Source organism: Syngnathus scovelli, chromosome 2 (genome assembly GCF_024217435.2).
Source record: "Syngnathus scovelli strain Florida chromosome 2, RoL_Ssco_1.2, whole genome shotgun sequence".
NCBI classification, from domain to species: Eukaryota; Metazoa; Chordata; class Actinopteri; order Syngnathiformes; family Syngnathidae; genus Syngnathus; species Syngnathus scovelli.
Genome location: NC_090848.1, coordinates 3223891 through 3246755, shown reverse-complemented (window position 1 = coordinate 3246755; position 22865 = coordinate 3223891). Strand labels below are relative to the sequence as shown.

At 44.5% G+C, this 22865-nt stretch overlaps 1 protein-coding gene across 2 annotated transcripts in view; it reads left to right on the top strand.

Annotated features, from left to right (window-relative positions):
* The window catches only part of znf385a (zinc finger protein 385A), a 31375-nt gene that overhangs the window by 4688 nt on the left and 3822 nt on the right, over window positions 1–22865 (top strand). The window contains exons 2-5 of one of the 2 annotated variants that reach the window (XM_049753676.2): window positions 8127–8302; window positions 12449–12559; window positions 16493–16658; window positions 21324–21611. In XM_049753676.2, coding sequence (XP_049609633.1) covers window positions 8127–8302; window positions 12449–12559; window positions 16493–16658; window positions 21324–21611 — 741 coding nt within the window. Of the gene's footprint in view, window positions 1–8126; window positions 8303–10600; window positions 10923–12448; window positions 12560–16492; window positions 16659–21323; window positions 21612–22865 lie in introns of those variants that run through there. The other variant, XM_049753677.2, reaches the window with a different exon arrangement.

Below are 22865 nucleotides of genomic sequence, written 5' to 3'. Positions count from 1 at the left end.
ACAAAAGATAATTTGTAAAGCAATGGAAGGAGCATTAGCATATTGATGCACTTAGAAGCGGCGGCGCACGTTGACATTTGAATAATGTTGGGCTTCAAGACGGCAACGCTTGCATATGGGAGGAGAGTGAAGAACATATGCTTCTATCTTTTCAACTCCTTTTTTTTCTATAAATGTTATTTTAAACTGACGGAAATGTCCGAGAGAAATCGTTTCAATGATATTTGTGGTTTTATTTGCAGTGGTGAATTTCCGAAATTCGCATTTATTCACAGTAAAAGAAAAAACCATGTGAAATAAATATAATATAAAAATAACCCCCACCCTCGAAAGAAAAATTCAAGTAACACAGGGACTAAACTCAACAGTATGACGTGGCAACAAGACCCAAGCGGACGGAAAGAGCCGATTGGTGGATGATGAGAACAGGGTTGCGGAAACCAAACTAAATCACGTGAGCTGCAAAAAAAAAAAAAAAGCTTTTCAGTTACCTCATTTTCTCCACCAAACCTGTGATGACTTGTTTTGAAATGTCCCAATAGATTTGGTTGGCACTGCCACAAATCTTTGCTTAGAGGATTAGCTAGCAGGGAGACAGCTTGTGTCGCGTTACTTTCACCAGTTGCTCAGCAAGTTTCCCTTCCTTCCTTCCTCGGTTCCTTCCTTCCTTCCTTCCATCCATCACATGTCGTCTGCATGTAAAGACTCCACATGTGTGTGCGCTCTCCATCCCTCATGGCGGGCAGCTAATGCTCACACGATTTGTCAGCGTGTCCCCTCGGGGAGCATCAGCTGCCCGTTTGGCACGCCTCCTCAAGACACAACAAATTAAGGTCACAGCAGGGATGGACCACACGAGATGTGTGCAAGTGTATGACTTTTTTTTTTTCAAAAAAACTCTGCTGACCCCTAAAAATGGACCTGACTGCAGACATCTCCTGTCCTCCTCGGTGAGCTAGTTTGCAAGATAAAAGGTGACACTGGCCCTCTTTCGAATCCAGGTCAGCAGACAGACATGAAGGTTCTCCTGGTGGCACACCCTCATGACTTCTTCGAAGACAGTGGCTGCTCATCTTTTACTTTATAATTATTATTTTAAATATCCTAAACACTTACTGTGGTTAATACTAAATCTTTTCAAACACAAAAAAGTTCCAGGGGGTTTGTCCTTGGAGACCTCTGTGGAAGGGCGGCATCATATTGTGCCTGCACGTGCAATCCGTAGCTGCAGGGAGGGTGACCTTCATGGTGGGCGGGCGGGCAGGCTGGCAGGCTGCGACAGGCAAAAGGATGGCGGCCTTCGATGAAATATGCCATTTTAATTGCGATAATTACATTCAATGTTGTTTCAAACATCACTCGTCTGATCCAAGAAATTCCTTTTCCTGGATTTCAATGACTTAGCCTCCGCTGGACCAAATGCACAGTACAAAAACATCAATCATCTCTTGTCATTCAATCTTAAAGCTTGGGAGAATAAAAATCCTCACTCCATTTTTTCGCTGTAGTTCCCTGAGGGCTGAATAAAGGTGACTCCAGTGACAGATTGTTATTGGCAGAGAGGTAAGGGCGATGACGCAGCCAAATAGACCCCTGCTCATGAATATTGCATGTCCCAGTACCCCCCCCCCCCCCTCCCTGAGAGCGAGCCGGACAGCTGGCTTGCTGCGTGGGCGCATGGTGCAGAACAAGGTGCCCCTTTTTTTTTTTTTTGGGCCCCCACCTACATCAACTCAGAGACTCCATATACCCCCGAAGCTTTGCTGCTCTATCCGTCAATTCTCTTCATGCCCTTGCATTGTCATCCTTTGACTCCCCCTGCCTCCCTTCCCTCCCTCCCCCCCCGCCCTCCCTCTCTCCCAGCTCCTCTATTTTTGTCAGCGACAATCACTGTATTTTCCGCCTCACTGCCCCGCACTGCCGCAGTCTGAGGCTCCTATCGAGGCAGACTTGAAGGCGAGCGAAAGAAAGCGATGGCAGGGAGTGTACGTGGCGCGTCTTGCGTGGTTGCGCAACGCTTTGTTGCCGCTGTCACGTCCGTCGGCCGCCGAGCGATGAACTCGCACTGTCCGTGACATTCCGTCACATGTCGGCAAACGGACTCTCATGCACATCACGCGTGTGTGCTCAATCGTGGCGCAAAGACAGATTATATTAAATATAATATAGTCTGACCCTTGAGTGGGTTTTTATTTTCAAAAGAAATCCAGCGGTGCCTTGAGGTCCAAGTTTCAACCATGTTCGTGACTCAAAGCACCAGCGCCATTAATCTGACAGTTTTTAAACTATTCTGTATTTCGTCGTCGATTATTATGAACAAATATTTAACGACACTCAACTCAAATGTAAAGATAAAACAGATTTCACTCCTTGCAATGTGCCCGCCTTGCCACCTGGGGGCAGTGTAATGCATACGGAGACACACAAAGAAGTGTTTCTCAGCTGTCTCGGTAATCTGCAGACAAATTAGTTATTTTTTTTTTGTTAAGGATGAAAAATACTGTGAGCATCGCATTTAATATGTTGCTCCGGTGCTTGCATTTTAATATTCGTATGTCGCAAATATTTCACGGCGCAACAACACAAACATTGTCGCAAAATCAACACTTGTGCGAGAGGCTCTCCATCTGCAAAAATTAAATCATTATATGGAATTTGGTTGTTGAACACACACACCAACATATGAATTCTCATTCTTACTGCAGTGAGTTAGAAGAATGTGAGCGCCATATTTACGAATGTTTGGGGGCAAGGAAGCGCCTCGTGTGTGGGAAACATCTTTCAGTGTCACCCAGGTGGCTGAAGCTTGAAAATGTGCTTGCACTGCACATCACAGTCGTACACACACACATGCACACACACACATTGAGACTGACTGCAAGCGTGTCAGCCCAGAAAAGAAGCAAAGCCAGCCAGCGACAGGGATGGCGAGTGGATGGGGGCGGGGCTGGTGTGATTGGCCCATTTTAGATGTCTTGCATGAGTGTCTTCATGCTGTTTGTACAATGAACATTGAGTGCAGAGAAAAGAGCCAAAGGGTCACAGAGGGGGGTAAAAAAGCAGAGTAAGCAAAGACGTTGCAGGTGAAGGTGACGAAGAGAATTAACGTCCCACTTGAGATATGGGGAGAACTTAAGGGAGGACTTAAACACACATCAGGAGCGGGAACATCTAAAATGTCTTATTATGTTTTTAATTTTCTCGAGATGGCTTTTCCAGAAATATTTGAGCAGAGCTCCTGAAGGTTACAATTAAGGTCAGCAGCGCAAGCGAGGGTGTCGTGCTGAGGTCACGGTGGCAGTCTTTTTTTTTTTTTTTTTTTTAATTGCAAAGTGTTCCTTGAAAAGGTTTGTCTTGCAATTGCACCACGCACACCATCAAAACAAAGTATAAATAATTGTATTTATTTATTTATCTATTTATTCATTTATTTCAATTTATTTAAATTTAATTTATAAATGATTATCTATTTATTCATTTATTTCAATTTAATTGAATTATTGAATTTATAAAGTATAAATACTTTTATTTATTTACCTATTTATTCATTTATTTCAATTTATTTTAATTTTATTTATTTTAATTTTATTTATTTGTTTATTTATTTATTTTCACAAAGGTCTGTATTTATTTTATTTACCTATTTATTCATTTATTTCAATTTATTTTAATTTAATTTATAAATGATTATCTATTTATTCATTTATTTCAATTTATTTAAATTTAATTTAATTTATAAAGTATAAATAATTTTATTTATTTACCTATTTATTCATTTATTTCAATTTATTTTAATTTACTTTATAAATGATTATCTATTTATTCATTTATTTCAATTTATTTCAATTTAATTTAATTTGTAAAGTATAAATAATTTTATTTATTTACCTATTTATTCATTTATTTCAATTTATTTTAATTTAATTTATTTTCATTTTATTTATTTGTTTATTTATTTATTTTCACAAAGGTCTGTCATCTGCGCCAGCCGAAGCTATTTCTCGCCAGCGTCCTCTTTGAGCTCACCGACGTGGAGTTTGGCGGCTAATTCTCCCCAGCCTGTCGTCTCCCTCTCTCCTCCCCGAATCCCCTTTTAAATCCTAATCCCCGTTTTTTCCAAGTCCCGCCTCTTCCCGGCACCACGTGGCTCTCTCGGGCCGGCGTTGGCTCCGGCGTACGGCGCAATTACGGAGATGACGGCCGCTGTCAGTCAGCGGCTCACGGGCGGACGAAGCCGGCCGGGCCTCTCCGACATGCTAATGGCGTGCCAGATTCAATCGGGCCTTTGTATGGCAGCCGGAGCAAGGCGCTGCTCATTAGCAGAAGAATCGAAACAACAATGAGGCCGAGCCGCAGTGCCGGACGTACTCTCATTTTTTTTTTTTTTTCCATTTCTGCTCCTCAGAATGGTGACGTCGGCTCGAGGAGCAGCAATTTGCTAGCTAATTTGATCGCCTGTCTTTTAATTCTTCAAATCGTGACGACTGCACATTTTGGTATGATTGCAAAACTTATTATCGTCACACTCAGGGGCCCGTAAATGGATTCCAATCTTGCCGATTCAGCATTTCCTGAGTCATAATTAGCAAAATCCATGTGCAGAGGAATTGATTGATTCTTCCACCAGGGGGACGTTTCTCTTTTTGCTCGCTGTCAAGTTCTTTTTTTTTTCTCCAGCCAGCTCGCTGTTTTTTGGCGAGCCAGGGTGTCGCAAACCGTCAAAGTCGTTTTGACAGATGAGAATTTACTTTACAAGGCTTCGTGTCTGATCACAATCAAAAGTCACACCTCGCAAACGTGTTGCCGTCCCATTTTTTCCACCGATGCTCGTCGACAAGGCGCCTTGGAGCGACGTTCAAAAGCCGCAATCCGCGCCTTTCCTTTCATCCACGCTCGGCTTTGTTAAAAAACTTGTTGGAAAAGCTCACCGTTGTTCATTTTGATTTGACGTTTGCTGTGATCTCATGCTCGGTTGCGCCACAGGACTGAGATTTATGGCGGCCGGGAACGACGGCGGCTCGTCGAGTGATGCAATCGCTGCTTTCTTCGAAAAATATGCCAAGTGCGCATTCATCAAATTTGAAAACGGCTTGTGCGGGGAAATGATCATGTTTGGATTCTTCCCTTGGAGTGTCAGCTGTCCCACTGATGCTGATTCGAACACAAGTTTCTGCAATGACAAGTGAACCCGCTACTTAAAAAGATTTTGCTGGCTTAAAGTTAAAGGACATGCTTGTTGCTTGGGCTAACTCGCCCCCTCCCCCGCTCTATTAGGCTGATGGAACATTCCCCCCTGCCCAAACTGCATTTGGGCTGATAGAATTGCACACCTGAGGGCACAAGTTCCTGGGAATAAAGTTGCCGGCTATTGTTCCACCAGGGTACCGCCCGCCTAAACAAAAGACGGAGAGGATGTGGGGGAGGGCTGGCTGCGGGATGGAAAACAATGGAGGCCAGGTGGAAGGAGATGGTGGTGCTTCACCTTGCGTCACTTTGGTGGCCACGCCCCCTTTTTTTGCTCCGCCCCACTTTTATCATCCATGCCCACAAGTCTTGCGGCAGACATAACAAAAATGGCCTTTTGTGTTGGGAAACCGTTTAGGCGCCCCCCAAAGGTCAATAATCAGGCTTGGATTCCTTCGCTAACACTTTTGACCTTTGCACCGAGCCATATCGCTGCAAGCTGTTAGACTTGAATCATCCAATTGCAGCATTTCCATATCCTAAATATATTCTAATGCATATATCGCACTAAAATATGACTCTTGCTGAATTTAATTTAAAATCTCAGAGTTGAAATCGAGTTCCAGGATCCAGATGTTCATTTTATAAATTATGAATTTTCTTCTAGTGCCAAATCTACAAAGTCTACCATTTGTGTGCTTTCTGCTCTTTCCCAGTTATCCAGAGAGTTGCGAGCGCATTCATCTTCTTCTCTTTTGCATGTTCTTGTTGTGCTAAGCTGCAGCGTCGCTCTGGCACCGTCTGCGTTCGAGCCCTCACCCCGAGCTGTCCTCTCCTATTAGCTATTCATCTGACCTCAAAGCGGCACGACAAAATCATTTTGTCCCAGGGCCTCAGTCTCGAGTCCACGTTAACATTTCATCACGCTTTGGAGATAACCATCATGAGGGAATGCCGTGGCCGAGAGCCAACTCTGGCATATTTTCATTAAGTATATAAATCCTCCTCTGAGCGAGCGAGTACGTGTCGTGACATGCGACCCGCGGATGCCGACTCAACGGAAAGCTCGACGCTGCATACTTTTTGCGCATCCACCTTCGGCGCGCTCCATTATTCGTACGCCGTTGCCCGGTCAAAGGACTTGGAGAAGTCAAGCGGGCATGCATGTGTGTTAGCCAGAGGTGCCCCCGCCGAACACACACGCGTGAAATCCCTCGAGCCACAAGTACAAAAGCCGAGCGCTTTTGCGAAGGTCCGCTTGCGGGAGCCAGCAAGAGATTTATCTGGAGGATTAAGGGAGGTGCATCTGTGGCTCACGTGCACTGGTGTGTGTGTGTTCAAGACGTTGCGCTTTGCCGAGCGGAGGTCAGAGGTCACGAGCAGTCATTCCATGATTCTGACGTCATTTAGTCTGTTGTTGTCTTCTAAACTAACCAAGCGGCAATTAAATATTACGTGGATTCGGCGACTTAGCGGATATCAAAGTGGGATCTACCTGGGGGGTCTCCGACGTGTCGCAATCATCCCACCGGGGTGTCATTACTTTTGCATCAAGCCTTTCATTACAGCCAGCCCATAAATTGAAGCTTCGACTTGCCTTGAAATTAAAACAATTGCCTCACGCGAGGAAAGCTGAGATTGGCGTGTTGCCGGGTTTTTCTTCATGAACCCGAATGACCTTTGTGATGCTTATTGCAGTCGAAATTATTGAATTATCGTTCTGTAAAGTGGTAGTTTGTGATTGCGTAGGGAAATTTCCGAGCAGAACGTCTGCACGCAGAATACGGAACACTGAAACGAGAACATGTTGCAACTCATATTGGAACTAAGCCGCCCGTGACCTTTTTGACACGCCCTCACCCGTTCGCATATACCTTCCGTGCAACTTATGATTGATGAAACGGATTATTTTTCCGCTCCCAACGAATAATTAATGACTGCAGTTTCTTGAGGAGTTGTGACCGTGTCCATGTCTATCATGTTCCCTGTTTTATACTGCCCTCAAGTGGCCAAGTCGTGCACAGACAGACCACCAAATCAATTTTGTTGATTCCAATTTCATTCCTTAACTCGTTCACTTTGACGTCTATAACCGTCATTGGTAGTGAATGAGTTTAGCAGCGCCAATGTGCTTTTTTCCAACGTTTGGAGCGCTCCAAGAGCTTAAGCTGCGGTAACGATGCATTCGTCCCCACCTGGAGGCTGACAGATGCTCAGCAGAAGGCAATCTCCACTTGACAGCAGTCGCTTTCTCTAATCCAAAGTTTGTCGAGTGCATCGCTTAGCATCACCCGCTCAGAAGCTTCCTCTGATCTCATCCGGCGCGCTTTGAGTTTGATGAACAAGCCCGGGTGTCGAGAAAGCCTCAAATTACATCTTGCCGGTGCAGAGGCAGGTAGATGGAAAATTTTCCAGGCCAAGCGAGAATATCGTGTAGCCCCCAGCAATCCCCGAAAGGAGAGCAGCGAAAGCTTTAAGTCGCGGGGGTTGGAATTTGAACGCGCCGGCGGATATTAAAAGGTTTAATCCGAAAGCTTGCTGAAGAGGAGTTTTGCCGCGTGGGGCCCAACGCTATCATCCTTGACAGAGGTCAAAAAGGAGACGAGAAGGGAAGAGGAGAGATGATGACCGCCAGGAGGGGGGGGGGGGGGAATTGGCTTCAACAGCAGCACGAGTTAAAAAACGATCTTGATTACGTTGAATAATGAATTGAGTCTTTTTCTCTATTGCTGTAATTTGTAAAATGTCCGTCGAAATAAAAAATGTAACATCAGCCTGATTGCTTGCGCTGGCCAGAATTGATATTTTAGAAGATACTTTTGTTCAAAATTAGACAATTAGCGTTATCATTGACGAACTGGTTAAATGATGGTGACGTTGGCGACCCATTTGCTGAATGAACAGTAAATAAAAATAAAATGTGTTGTGATTTGCGTGTGCAGGAAGTATAAATCGTGCCGGGGCAGCGGTGCCAGCATTCTTGCGGACCCCAACAATGATCCAATCCCACCTGGACATGAAGCCCTTCCTGCAGTTCTCCATGGAGACAACACCTCCTCCTCCCCCTCCTCCTCCACCTCCTCCACACGGCTTGAGCCTCTTCCACAACTTCAGCACGGTAAGAAACGAACGGCTTGGACCGTGACGCCGATCTCCTGCGTGATGATTGGATGAACTGATCCAAGTTTGGCGACTTATTTTCGGGGAGGTTAAAATTTACATATAAATAAAAAGGCCGGGGAAATAAATGAGCTGCTCTCTTGGAATGAGCAGAAGCCACCACTGCTTTCAAATAGATCTTCTGTGATGAAAGTCTGTTTGAATGAATCAAGGCTGCCAAATGAAAGGTAGCAACACACTTCAAATGGCACAGTTTGTTTGATTCAGCGTTTATCGTGACAGATTGGGACTTTCCTTCTCCCTCCGGGCCTTGGAAAAATGCTCATAATTCAGAACAGACCGCCGAGGCTTTCAACACTTCATCAATTCGGCCTTATGTTGCTCCTCCGAACGGCGTTTGAGAATGTCAACATGTTGCTCATCAATATGTTTAAGCAGCGCTAAGCTTTGTTGCCACTGGGGAATGGCGTCAGTCTCGCCTGCACACTGTCACCGCCTCCATTGCAGATCGGGCTTCGTTTGGACCGCAGCTTCAGTATTTAATCCGTCAAATGAGTCGCTGGCTCCAAGAGTAGCAAGGATGATTCTTATCTTATTCTCTTTTGGATGAGCAAAATAATTGGAGAATATCCAAACTGTATACAGTGATCCCTCATACGTTTCGTTTATCGCGGCTTCACTACATCGCGGATTTATTTTCCAAATTAAAAAAACATTTTAAAGTCAAAATAAAACTTTTAAATTGAGGAAACGTGTATCTAACCTTTAGGACAATGTAGTATTGCTCCAAATGTTCGTTTACATTCCTTTAGAAGTCCGTTTGGCGTGTTAGCACGATCGCGAATTAGCATCTTTCCGCTAACTCGTTAGCTTGCCCAGTACTTCATACGTTTCGTTTATCGCGGCTTCACTACATCGCGGGTTTATTTTCCAAATTAAAAAAACATTTTAAAGTCAAAATAAAACTTCTAAATTGAGGAAACATGTATCTAACCTTTAGGACAATGTAGTATTGCTCCAAATGTTCGTTTACATTCCTTTAGAAGTCCGTTTTTGCGTGTTAGCACGATCGCGAATTAGCATCTTTTCGCTAACTCGTTAGCTTGCCCAGTACTTCCTGTTGGTGACCGTACTTCGCGGATTTCACTTATCGCGGGTGGTTTTTGGAATCAATTATCCGCGATAAACGAGGGATTACTGTATTATTATCATCATTATTATTATTATTATGATTATTATTGCAAGCCTGGAGCGAGGGCAGTAGAAAGAAGTTTGAAGAACATATGGAATGATTAGCATTGTTTTTTATCACTAGTCGCTATATATCACAGTGGTGTTAGCAAATAAAAATGCAGTGACATCATAGTTTCCAATTTGGGGCTGAACAACACCGAATTGAGAACGTCATGCTCGGTTTGGGCATTTGTCCAAAAGGGGGAGCATCTGTTGCCTTTTTTAAGCACGGTCAAAAAAAAAAAAAAAAAGCCAGGAAATAAATTTGTATATGATCCATAAAGTCTTTCATTGTTTTTTCAAATTTGGCTTTAAGGTTTGTACTAAATATTGCTTACAACCATAAGCTACAGTTCGACTAGCATAAGCCATTTGTAAATAGCTTCAAACCAGCTGCTTTTATTTTTTAATTTGAAAACAAGTTTTTTGATTTAAAAAAAAAAAAAAAAATTGCTGCGTGTGATGTGTACGTGCGGCCAGGAGAGGGAGCCACCCTGACAGATGTAGCCTAAAGCAAGCTGCACGTTCAAATTCAGCTTTCATATCTGATTGATTTACAGAAAACTGGCCCTGATAGTTTTGTGGCTTGCTTGTTTGCGAGTCATGTCTTGGAATTTAGATGGACTGATGGACGGACGGACAGACGGTAACGAGAGTGGACACTGATTGGAGCTGAGAGTGCTGCTAGAATAAAAGAACGGAGCTCTGGAAGGAGAACTGCTAATTGGTATCTTCAAATCCCCCTGGTGTCTTTCTGCTTTCTGTTGAACGTGTCACTGGAGACTCAACATTTGTAAAAGTCCTTGTAGCTGGCACTCTTGGCCTCTTCCTTGATTGTGTCCATCCTAATTAGCCTTAGCTTGACAACGTGGCTCGCTACCTCAATGGCCTTTCTTACTCAGCCGTAATATGATTTTTGCTCCACTTGGCTGTCACTCCCGATGCTTTTAGGACAGTGATGGACTTTGCTTTACAGTAGAGTACAGTATGTGTTGCTCCCAATATAGATTCCCCCGCGCTTCAAGCACATCCAGAGAGAGCAAATATGCATGAGAAGGTGGGAGGAGAGAAGGAGAAGGGGAGGAGACACGGCGGTGCAGCTTGAGGGACTCAGCATGGCAAGAGAGCAGCGGGACATGGTAAACGAGGACGATGCCTGACGCCTGACGGAAGGTGTCATGCCAACATCTCCAACAAAAAGGCAACCATGCACCACTAGAAGAACTTTGTTTTCATTTTTGACAAGTGAGGGAGGAAGCTGAATGAGTGCACCAGGCACTTTGAGTCTAAGTTGCTCGGAGAGAAAAACACACACCTGTGACGGCAGCGCACACACGCTGGGGAAAATGCAGCTCCAAGCTGCCGCAGACACTGAGGAGAACAAGGTGAGTACAAAGCTCCTTGGAAAGGCTTCTTGTTCTTTCAAGCGGCCGTGTCTTCATGTGGCCACTTGGTGACACGCGCATTCCCAGCTTCTCCACTTGCACATGATGAAAACAATTTGCTGTCTAGAAGCCATCAAAGACAGCCAGTGACAAAAGCCATTTTGGGAGCAGAAGACCAGAACAGCCAAAGCGATCCGACTCAGGACTCTTGGAGGACTGTTCTATTTTTTCAAATTGCGCCGGTGGAAGCCGTACCATCCAAGAGGGAGACGGGATGAGATATCCTTGGATGATTCCTGCCACAATCGGGCTGGCGCATTTTGAAGAGTCAACGCAAAAACAACGCAAGTGTGCTGATTGCAGGTGCAAAAATGAGCTAGCCTTGAGCTAGCCACCCGATGAATTTTTCAAAATCCACTTGATCTTTTGTTGTACTCCCATTTTCATTCATTGCAGTGGAGGAAAAAAACATTTACGATTTGATTGTTTTGAGCCGCTGAAGGAATTAAACTCATATCTCAAGGCACTTCTGTAAATAGATGTGGACAGCAAAGCTTTTTTGGATCGTCAGTGTCTCAAGAAGCCAGCAGGCATCATCTCAGAGTGTTGGCTGAGCTTGAGTGGGAGTTTGGGTTGCTTTCCGTATGACCCCCCCCAAAGGCCTCTTGGCAGCTGCACAGTGTTTTTAACAGCTGAAGGAGCCTGCATGGAACGTAGTTTAGCTGACCTCCTCCACCCAGGGAACTGGACCCAAGCCCATCATTCATGCGCACAGTTACCTCAGCTCTTGTTAAACGTTCTCCAGAGGCGGCAACGCCCTCAAGTCACAAGCGCCGCTTGGAGCGCTGCAGGTGACATCTGACGGCGTCGTCCAATTTTTTGCACGTAACTCAAGTCCTAGAGACATTCAGTCTTGGAGGAAACGCTCTTCCTGATAATGAAGGTGTGGGAGGACGCAAGGGAAAGCTTGGCAATGGGCCAAATGAAACAGCAAGATGGGCCAAATTGAGTCATGGCTTGTCTATGAACCTGCCAAAGCAGCACACTTGCATCACAGCTGGAAGGCTCCGTGGAACATTCTGACTTTAAGGAACACGCAACACCAAATGCATTTTTTTTTTCCTCCTTCCTTTCCTCCTCCTACCCCAAACAGTGCCACATCATTTGATTTTTTTTTTTTTTTCTGTGTGTGATGGAAAATCCCGCCGTTGACTAACGCTAAAGGCAATTTGCGCTGAAGGCTAAATGCAGTCAGGGTTCAAGTCGCTAAAATGAGTCGGTTAAACGTATACGAGATGCTGATTGATGGGGCAGCTGGAAAAAAGTCACACAGCAAGAATGTGAAAGTCCAACAGAACAATGTCAGCCCGTCATTCGTTGAAGCCCAACACGTCACAAGTGAAGCTGCTAGCTGTTTCTTGCTAACGCCGGTCGACGTTTACTTCCGGCAAGCTAAACCGAAAACAAAATGTGTAGTTCAAACTGTTTAAACAAAACTTGTGTTTCTCTTTTCCGTTCTGCGGCAGATGGACCCGGTCCAGAAAGCGGTGATCAACCACACCTTTGGAGTTCCACTGGTCAAGACCAAGCGGCCGGTCATCTCCTGTAACGTCTGCCAGATCCGTTTCAACTCGGAGGTACGTTTAAAGCGCGAGAAGAGCCGGGTCTTGGTGCAGTTCTCGGCCTTGTTTTGGCCCTTCTGACCCCCGTTTGAACTGACTTTGCTTCAAAACAAGATCTAGCAAAGATGAGTAGCTTAGCTTGTTAGCATAGCTTGTTTACAAGTCGCTGCCCTGTTTTTATTTTTATCGGAAGTCCTCAGTAGGACACAAAGTATGTCTGATGACGGGGAAGCCTTCAAAGAATTCCACCGTGCAGACTGTGATGTTGAAAAGACGTTTTGGCCAGACCACACGGAGGAGTAGCGCACCGCTGCTAAATATACGCGCAAAGTCTGCAATCATGTGGCTAAGCGCTAACGCTTACAATCTTTCAAGTCGTTCTGCTTAGATCTTCAAACCAAAGTGATATTTATTCGCCAATGTTTATGGGAGTGTTCAGGATTCAGGCTAGGATAAAAACATACACAGTTTGGACCAAAAAAATATATTATGGAGCTACACCCACAGGAAGTGAAGGAGAGAGAAGGACAATGTGTATTCAGCTGCGGAACAGCTTTCAAATTTCTGTCAAGACTTCTGGAGGGATTTGTTCGCGTTCATCGAGCTCGTTCATGTGTTGTCCGACACCAAACATGGCCTTCCCAAAACATGCAATTATCCCGACGTTGACGAGAAGCTGCTTCAAGAAATGTGCATTTTGGAAAGCAAACAATTGTCGATGGCTCGTAAAGCAGCAGCAGAATGTCGGTTATGTCAGAGTTGCGGTCGTCTGCTCGTCCAACTGAGCTCACCATGTTCTTCACATTTTCCATCAACAATTCAAAATGACTTTCAATCTAATGTGGTTTGAGCTGTTGATTTGTGTGCAATCATAAAATCATCGTGTTTTAAAAGGGTTCGATTTTGCCGTTTTTTACGTCGATTTCATAAAAACGTCCTTTTTTTTCCTCCTCGGCTTTCAAGCTGTATTTGGATTCTTATTTGATCGGGAATGCTTTTGGTGTGGTTTCTTGCAAGTGTATTTTTGTTTTCTGCTCTGGTGGCATTCCGCATTGACGACGTCATAAGCGCTTGCTTCCTCCGCATCGAGCAATGTCACGCAGCACGATTAGCCCGATAAAGATCTGTCGATTTGCTGACTTTCTCCTTCAGCTCCACCTTGTCCGCTTTCTATTTTCACATCTGTCACATGAGTCATTTGATCTTTGTTTCAAATAATAATCTCAAACAAAATCAATCAATAAACAAAATGAAGTGAAATGAAATAAAATACAACCAGATATTCTATTTCTATGCGGCCACAAACACACGAAGAATTAGAATCACGCCGGCTCGTTCGTCATTTATCACGACCAGAATTTATCTCGAAAAGGTGAGGGATGCTTCCATCTCCCGATCGGCGTGTCACTCTTGGTCGGCTCCCAATATGGACGCCTCCCACTGCCAGTCCATCCCTTGAGCTCAGCTGAAGAGCTTAAGAAAGCCTCGCTGGCCAGACCAGGTAGGCAGAGCTTCACCTTCTTGAGATCCAAGCTTTGAACCAAGCCACCTTTTCAATCTCCGCCATTTCATCATCAAAATTGCTGGATTCGCATCTTTCTCGTTTTAGCAAGACATGGCAGGGAGCACAGCAAACAAACATGAGTGGGCCTGCCCGCCGATCAGCACCTTCACCAAGCTGCTCCATCAGTCCCCTCTTAGCCAGATAAATGCTCGGAGCCTTTCAGCACCCGCGGCAGCTGTCCGCCACCCGTCATGCCGCCGACCCTGCGCCAGCCGCTTAAAAAGGAACATCTTCACGATGTCATTTTACGAGCTCACTTTGTAGCACACGACGCTGCACATCTGCTCCCTCCAGCTACGCTCTTTCGGCGGACTTGTTTGTACGTTCGACGTGCTTTGCAGCAAAGTGAGCTCGTAAAAATCGTCGTTCTCGCAAACTGCCGTCTCGTCTCATCCGCCGTCTCGTCCCGGCCTCGCAAAACTGCCGGCAGATAACCAAACAAAAAGTCCCCTGACGAATGGCTCGCCCCGCTTGTTTACGCTCTGTGCAAACACATTCGCTCGTGGCCAGAGATGACTTCCTGCAATAAATCCCAGAAACATTATCTCTTGTAGTTTAGGATGATTTTTTTTTTTGCTTTTCATCGGACAAGCAAGCAAGCAAGCGTGCCTTGCTGTGTGTCTTCGTCTCTTTGGGAACTATAAAAAGCTGGAAGCCATTAATGAAATGCTGTCTAATGACACGCATTAAAACGATAGTTTATGGCGCTTCCAGTATAACGGCATCCCAGTGGGCCCCAGTTTAACTCCCACTGGCATTCTCAGTCTGCTATTAATGAAAGACGGAGCCAGTAACCGTCAGAGACTTTGCACTGATGATTGACAAGCACGCGTTCAGGGACATGAAATGTCCTTGGGAAAAGAAATGACAAATAAATATGTGATGAGTAAGGAACAAAGAAGGGGCTCAAGTGTCTGTCTCAGCAGGATTTTGGTCCGCCATCTCTCCTTTCACTGGAAACCAGGCTGCCGTCGGTGCTACAGTCCCACCCCGCGTATAGAATAACACGTATTCGCCCGCTGTCAGGTCAAGTCAGGTAGCGGCGAATGAGGACCCGTGCAAGGAAGCAGGGATAGGGGTTAAAGATTAAATAAATAAATAATTTAAAACAAACAAAAGGAGGCTCTATTGCAGGTCAAACTCATTTTTGTCACGGGCCATTGTTTGGGAGCTTAAGATCAGGGGATGCTTTGAGAATAATTGTCAATTTTTGGCTATGTGAAGCCCTTCGAGACTGTTTGTGATTTAGGGCTATACAAATAAACTTGACTTGACTTGACTTAAACTTGACTTGATTGTTTTCTTTGGAAGGCCATTATGATTATTATTACACCTTGTATTATATACACTGTATATGTGCGTCCCCAACATTTTTTTGCACCACGGACCTTTATAATAAATATATAAAAACGATGAAATAAAATAATACGACTGGCATAAAAACAAATATAAATCACGTAAAAATAAAACTCACCATTACGTTGAATTTATGGGAGCGCTGAGCTTCAGAGACTTCAGTAATTGCTTCTGTCGTTCTTGTCCACGTTTTTTTTTTCTTTCAAAAAATCCCAAAGGTTTGTCTTTTAATGCTTGGTTTCCATGTGCCGAAGGAGTTTTGAAGGCTTCATTGCCTCGTTAAGCCTGTCGCCGCATATACTGAGTGGGCTTGGCGCGTCAGAGTCACCTGATAAATCCATATTTTAAGTAGGGCTCCAAAAATGTTCTTTCAAATGCAGCTTTCCTTTTCTTTGAAGTCGTAGCCTCTTCTTCTTCCGTCTCCTCGTTGGGCTTTTTTCCCTTTCCGAAGAAGCTTTCCAAACATCTCTATTTCTCGCTCATTTTTGTTTGCTTCTCGGGCTCTACCTGGGTGACATGTCACGTGACCGGATGTAACCGACGGATGTAATTGGGAGATAATCGCCCAAATGTTTTTATATTTTTCAAAATAAATTCTTACTCATTTTTGCGAGCCAAAACGAAACCAACTAAGAACATGACATCTGCAAACTTAAAAATAATATGCCTGGTGGTCTTATTTATTCATTTATTCATTTATTCATTTATTCATTTATTCATTTATTTATTTATTTATTTATTTATTCAAATATTCATTTATACGTTTTTTTTATTTATTTGCACGTGATATGTTTATTTAAATATTGATTTAAATATTAATTTATTTGTTTTATGTATGTATGTATTTATTTATTTATTTATTTGCAGTTCACACAGCACCTGATATGTTTTTTTTTTTCTTTTTAAAGAATTCCACATGAATAAAGCCTGTTTACACACTCAATGACCATTCAATCATTCACAAAGTCAGTAATGAAGGAATGCATTGCAAGAACCAATAGTTAACGTGTTCTTGTGTCACAATCCAGAACCAAGCGGAAGCTCACTACAAAGGAAACCGACACGCCAGGAGAGTCAAAGGCATCGAGACGTCAAAGAGTCGCTGTCAAGATGGCGACAAACCTCAGACTGTGACCCCCACCGCCTCTCCATCTCCTCCGGGCGCTGCCTCAGATAGCGAGACCGGCAAACAAGGTGACAAAGCAGAAAACGCTTCACGCAATAGCGGGCACAAATTGCACTGGCAAGCGCTTATCTTTGGAAAGAAAAAAAACAAATGGAACATTCTCAAGGATAGCAAATACAAACTCAGAGTTGCTGAGGCAAACTGCTAACGACACTCCGCTTATCAATGCTGTTCAACGAAATTCAAATTAGATTTGTAACGTTACCAGGGTCCAACCTGCCTTAGGGCAGAAATATGTCACCCGCCATACATTATTTTATTTTATCTCCACAAACAAAAATGGACTCCTGCCAAGTGCGTATTTTTTCTTTTCTGATCAAAATTTGCAGCTGGAATTGATCACAAGAATTCTCACAGCCATCTTACATTACAGCGCCGATACTGTTTTGATTGCTCATCGTCTACAATTGCACAAATCCGAAAAGGGCATTTACTTTCTTTTCTGCTCTCGTCGAGCGTGTGCCAAAGATAATATCTTGTTTTAATCACGTCTAACCACAGCTATGCTCCCCATCTGTTAAATGTAAACATGTTTTGAACACGAGCAGCAGGACATTCCCTTGGCATCACATCGAGGAGCGGAGTGCGTTTGTTTTGGTTTTTTCGTTCGACTCCTTCATGTTTTGTGACTTTGGAGAAATTACAACACGTTTACGGTCATGCTTCGGAATTTGGGGATGACTAATATTTCATTAGTATTGCATCCACTCCCTTGGCACCGGTCTTGCCACGACTGCTTTCTTTTATCGGCTGGCCTTTCGGTCACCGTTGATCGGTTGCCGTCCCACAACATTCGATGTTCTAATTGATTGGCCGTCTTTCAGTGAAGCATCTGGCGTGGAACTCTTTTTATTTTCTTCCTGTTCATTTAGAAGACAGAATTAAGACTAAATTGCACGCAACTGGGATGTTTTTGTTTATTAACTTTAATATAAATACATTTATGCTAATGGGAAACACAAGCTAATGCTATTAAGATGATCACGTGTATGAAGGAGGGAAACTTGTAGAAGAGGAAGGACAGTAATGTCGTCAAAGTAACTCGCAATTAAGATGGCGCCGTTGAGCAAACATTAGCACTTAGTCCAACTTAAGAAACAAGAGTCACGGTACGACCTTGTGTCGTCCAGTTGTTGGTTTTCTCAGAATCTCTTTATCCAGCAGCTCAACTCAGCTCATCTTTATATTTGTAGCTTTGACGTGGAGGCCGTGTGTCTCCTCTCTGTTGCTTCCTCCATTTTCCATTGCCTCAGTGTCCCCGGACTTGTCCTTGGAATAAGCGCCAGGCGACATAGCTGCCTTGTTTTGGTGACATTTATAAAGATTCCTTCCCAAAAGTGGCAGCGGCGCAAAGCAAAAACAATGGAGATGTATTTTCAAGTACAAAAGTGTGAACTTTGAACCACCTTTGACTTTGTTTTAACCCGCAAAACCACTGTAAAAGCCAAGATTGTTGTGTTAGCCATCCCGGAATAGCGAGAGGTCCGTTTGGGTTGCTCTGTGTTTCTCCAGAGGGATTTGAACTCACCATTGGAGCATGCTGAGCCAAAGCAAGCCCGCTATTATTGGCAACACAAAGTAGAAACATGTGAAAGAATCGACTTGTTGTGACCCTTGCGTCTTCCTGCCTTGCCCTCTTTGAAGCATGTGAATGTGCGATTTCACTCTGGTTCTTCCCGCTGAGGCCAAGAACAACGTGCATAATCCAGAATTTGAGAAGAAGGAATTCAGAAAAGGGATGGATGGATTCAAATTACAAACTTATCAGAAATCAAAGATGGAACAAAACCAGGGAACCGAATACGAGTCAAGCGACGGGACATGCTACACCTGGACAGGACACGAGTGACTGGAGGGAGCTGATTGGCTGAAACAAGGAACTAACTAATGTGCAAGGTCAACCAAGAAAACTGAAAACAGTCAGCAAAAACACACAACATGGCCGTGACAATGTTGCTGAATCGTCGTTTGCTAGGCGTCATTGAGTTGGTTGCAAAGCGGCTTTTAGAAGTTACCGACGCGTTCATTCCTCGTTCTCGTGGGAACGCTCCTGTGGAATTTGCTAAAAAAAAAAAATAATGTATTCAATCTGTGCTGTACATCCAGCAATACACAATTGGTGGCGTCCTTTATCCAGGCTGTTGACCTTTCGGAAAAGGTCTTCTTTGCTTTGAGGGATTTGCTATGGTAAGCTGAGGACTTGACTTGACTCAGGGGGTGATGGAAAGGCAGCTGGTAACTTGAAGACAAACACAACTTCACCTTCTTCCCCTCGCTGTTCTCTGATACACTCACCCACTTGAATGTCGGGCCTTGTTGTCCTCCACACACACGCAGACACACTCAAGGACAATTAAAGCGATGACATTCATGCTAAAGGCTAGGTTGCATGACTAGCGCCTGACTATTAGGTTACGCGGGGTAAATAGGGTTTCCATTCTAGTGATTCGAACCATCACATCTTATCATATGTGGGAATTGTTACAAAATGTTCAAACGATTCAAAAGATGTAAGTTCCTATCTGAAATTTCTCCGTTTGCGTGATGAGGGTGAAGGGCACCCATCAGCTAGTTAGCTAGCTAGCGCTCAAGATGAGCATTGAGTTTCAGACCCGATGCGCGCCTCATCAACAATTAATTGAGCTAGCATAATGTCCCGGCGAGCAGCTAGCAAGTTGAACCAGCTAAGCTTTTCAATGCTGAACTTGTGGTAGAAGCTCCCACAGCATCATTTGATGACCCCCAATGTTTTGATAGATAATGTTTCCCTCGAAGCATCCGGCTCAAAAACATTCCTTTGGTGGAATCCAAAAGACTCCCACGACTTCACCGACAAAGCAACAGCATATGATGCGTAACTTTCATTTCCTGACATGGATTATGTACGCAGACGCACTTATCAAGCATCTGGACTGTGTTAACGCTCTTTGTTGACCTCCATGACCCCCCCCCCCAAGTTAAGTTGTTTGGAGTTGAGGCGGACTATAAGTATGTCAGGCCTTAAGTGACGCTATCGTGCTGTCTGTCACAGTCCGATTCTTACTTGACGCAAACATTGGCTAATTATAGCAAAAGCTAGCTAATCCGCTAGTAGCCCAAAAAGAACTTTGGGAGTGTTACTTCGCCTTTGGCTGACCTGCTTTGAGGGTAAGAAGGCGTTCGGCCGTTCCACGAACTTGACCAGATGTCAACCGTATGCTATGGATCTGTGATCAATAGTCCTCCCCAGAAGAATTCAAATATGTGTGTCATGTGTTCCTAATTTAGATGTTTAGAATCTGCTCAAGCCTTCATCGGCTTCGCAAACGGCCTGCTTGTATTTGGAGCGTCAAACGCTGGCTTGCAGCACAGGACGAATGAGAAGACTCCATTTCGACCCAAAAAAATAAAAATTTCTGGCTAAGAGAACATCTGCAGCTGGAAACCTCCAAACCTGCATGGATTGTCATTTCGGAAAGCCCGTTCATCAGATATGATGTCATCAAAGATTTCATTTTTTTGCATAACTCCAAAATGATCTCATGGAAGATAAATATACGAGCTGTCAAGACAAAGCTGTTAAAGAGCGACGGAGTCGTTGAATTGAGCGCTTGTCTTCTGACCGCAAATATCTCATGGTAGCCCTTTAATGCCGTAATCTGGTGGGAGGCTTTCGCGGGGCGCTCAAGTTGGCTCGACATCAGGGGGAATTTGGAGAAGGGCCGAACCTGCCCGCCCGCTCGACCTCCTCGTTGGGGGTGAGTGAGCGTGAGTAAGCCACCCAAATTTAGGGCGTCTTGTTCAGACAACAGCCAGGGTGAATACCACAGGCATGGCGTAGCATTAGCAAAAACACATGTGCTCGTGCGGACAGACGGGCGGACGGATCATTGTGCCAACAGGTTCACAAACAAAAAGCGAGAAGGCATGTCAAGTACGGGAAAGACGGACTTTGTTGCTTCTCCCTGTGACAAAACGTGCCAAAAGGAACAGCTGTGTAGGAAAGAAGCTAACGGACAAGCTAACGTATCACTTTTCCACCTCAAATAAACATTTCGCTCAAGTCAAACACGCTAACATCCACTTCAAGGCTTCACGTCTGCCGGAAATGTGCCCCCCCCCCCCCCCCCCCCCCCTTGTCTATTGGCTGTCCGACGGGTTTTCATTCTTTCTGGCGCGTGTGGTCGGAAATGAAACTATTTGACTCGCACCTGCTTTCCACTGCTTTGTGTGAACTCAACAAGCCAAACTTTCAAACGTTGACCTTTTGGAATGGACGACGACATTCTCGACCTTTCAACGCTGTATTTCACAGGTGTCAAACTTAAGGCCCGGGGGCCAGATACGGCCCGCCACGTCATTTTATGTGGCCCCCAAATCGTGCCTCAAATTCATATGTCAATGCTAAAATTATAAATTGTTTTCACTTTGAAAAAATAGCAATATTGCTAGCAACTTTTATTACCATTCATATTTTTTGAAATTTTATTTTTATTAGTCTGTTTTGAAAACTAGTTCTTCGTCTAGTAACTCGCTAGTTTGTTGTGCAGTCTACACAATATATAATATGAGACATCCACACATATTTGGATTTCACTGGCCCTCGGAAGGAAACTATGATGCAGCCCGCCGCAAAAATAATTTTGACAACCCTGCTGTATTTAATGTCAGGTCGAATTTTTTTTTCTCCGCAGATGAAACGCAGCCTCTGTCAAACGGGCTTGCCCCAGGAGCTCTCCCGCCTCAGAGCACCTCACCCGCCTCACCCTTAGAGCCACCCAGTGTACTTCCCAATTTGCCCACTCTCGTCCCTCCCCCGAGCTCCACGTCTTCCTCCGGTGCCAACTCCGAGTCGCCCCCGGTTCCGGCGGGCGGGCCGCCCGGCCCGGAGACGGAGGAGGACAAGGCAAAGAAGCTTCTGTACTGCTCCTTGTGCAAGGTGGCTGTCAATTCCTTGTCCCAGCTGGAAGCTCACAATAAAGGTGAGTGTTCAAAAACAGCCATTTGGGTCCACACCTGAGGATGACCTGGTCCAAAGTCCAGAAGGCGTACTGATATCCTACCCGAGTGTAACTAAGACCTCAGCGTCTTCTCATGTTCCCTTCCAGTCATTCAACAGAAGCAAGCAGATCGGCTTTATTTTCAATTTGACTCAATGTAGACACGTTGGTCAATATTTGAGGATTTGCTCTGATCTTGTTTAAAGTGGCTGCTTTGGCTCCAAACACTGGGATAAACAATTGAAGCTGAAATGGACGATTTTCTCTCTTTGTTGGCTTGACGTAGATCCCTGCAACCTTCTGCTTACACTAAATATGTTTGTTTACGCAAAAGAAAAACAGCCAGCACGTCTCCATGCGGCAAAATGTTACTTTTCTGTTTTAATCCTTCTTGCCCTCTGTGTGACCTTTTCTTCCCCGCCCCTCTTGTCTGGCTATTAGCGCTCGTGTGCTTGTGTTTATCCTTGGCTTTGCTTTGTTATCTACCTGCAGGCCAAATGTACTGCCAGTATTTTTATTTTTTTATTTTTTCTGTTGTTTTTATACCCATGCATTATTAATGGAGGTTACACACCATTTAGGTTTTGCAACTTTCGTCATTTTGAGGTGCAATTGTTTTCACCCTTATTTCAGTTTCTCGTGGTTTTCTCGAGGGCAAGCTAGCGACGCACTTGCTACTCGAATCAGGCGTCCGCTGAACCAAATAGAAAAAAAAAAAAAGAAAAAAAACGACACCGGGTCATGAAGGCCAGCCCGCTCCGCTTGAGTCGGAATGTTCTGGAATCAATGAAACAAAACGGCGTGCAGACTCTAAAAATAAAGACAGAAATGCTGTCAGGATATTCATGCAAACACATTGGCCGTGTTGTTATTTGTAGAAATGTGCTTTGCGTGTCGCTCTACACATGTGAGGGCAAGTTTACAAAGACAACAAATCCGCAGCACTATCTGCTTTCTGACCGAAATAGAAGAAAGGCGAGAAGAAAACATTTCTGGCCTTGAGTAGAAGCAGCTTTCGTCCTCCTCGGTGTATGTCACCCCCGTGACCCCCACCCCCCTCCTCGCCTTCCATCATTCTGAAACCTTAACTCTGTTCAAAGGACTTTGGGAGTGTCAAGACTGAGCCAGTGGCTTTCCTTCAAGGGTGGGGGGAGGGGGCACGGTAGACGTTGGAGTACGACACCGACATGATCACATGACACTGACACCCTTGAACCAGCCAACGACACGACGCTC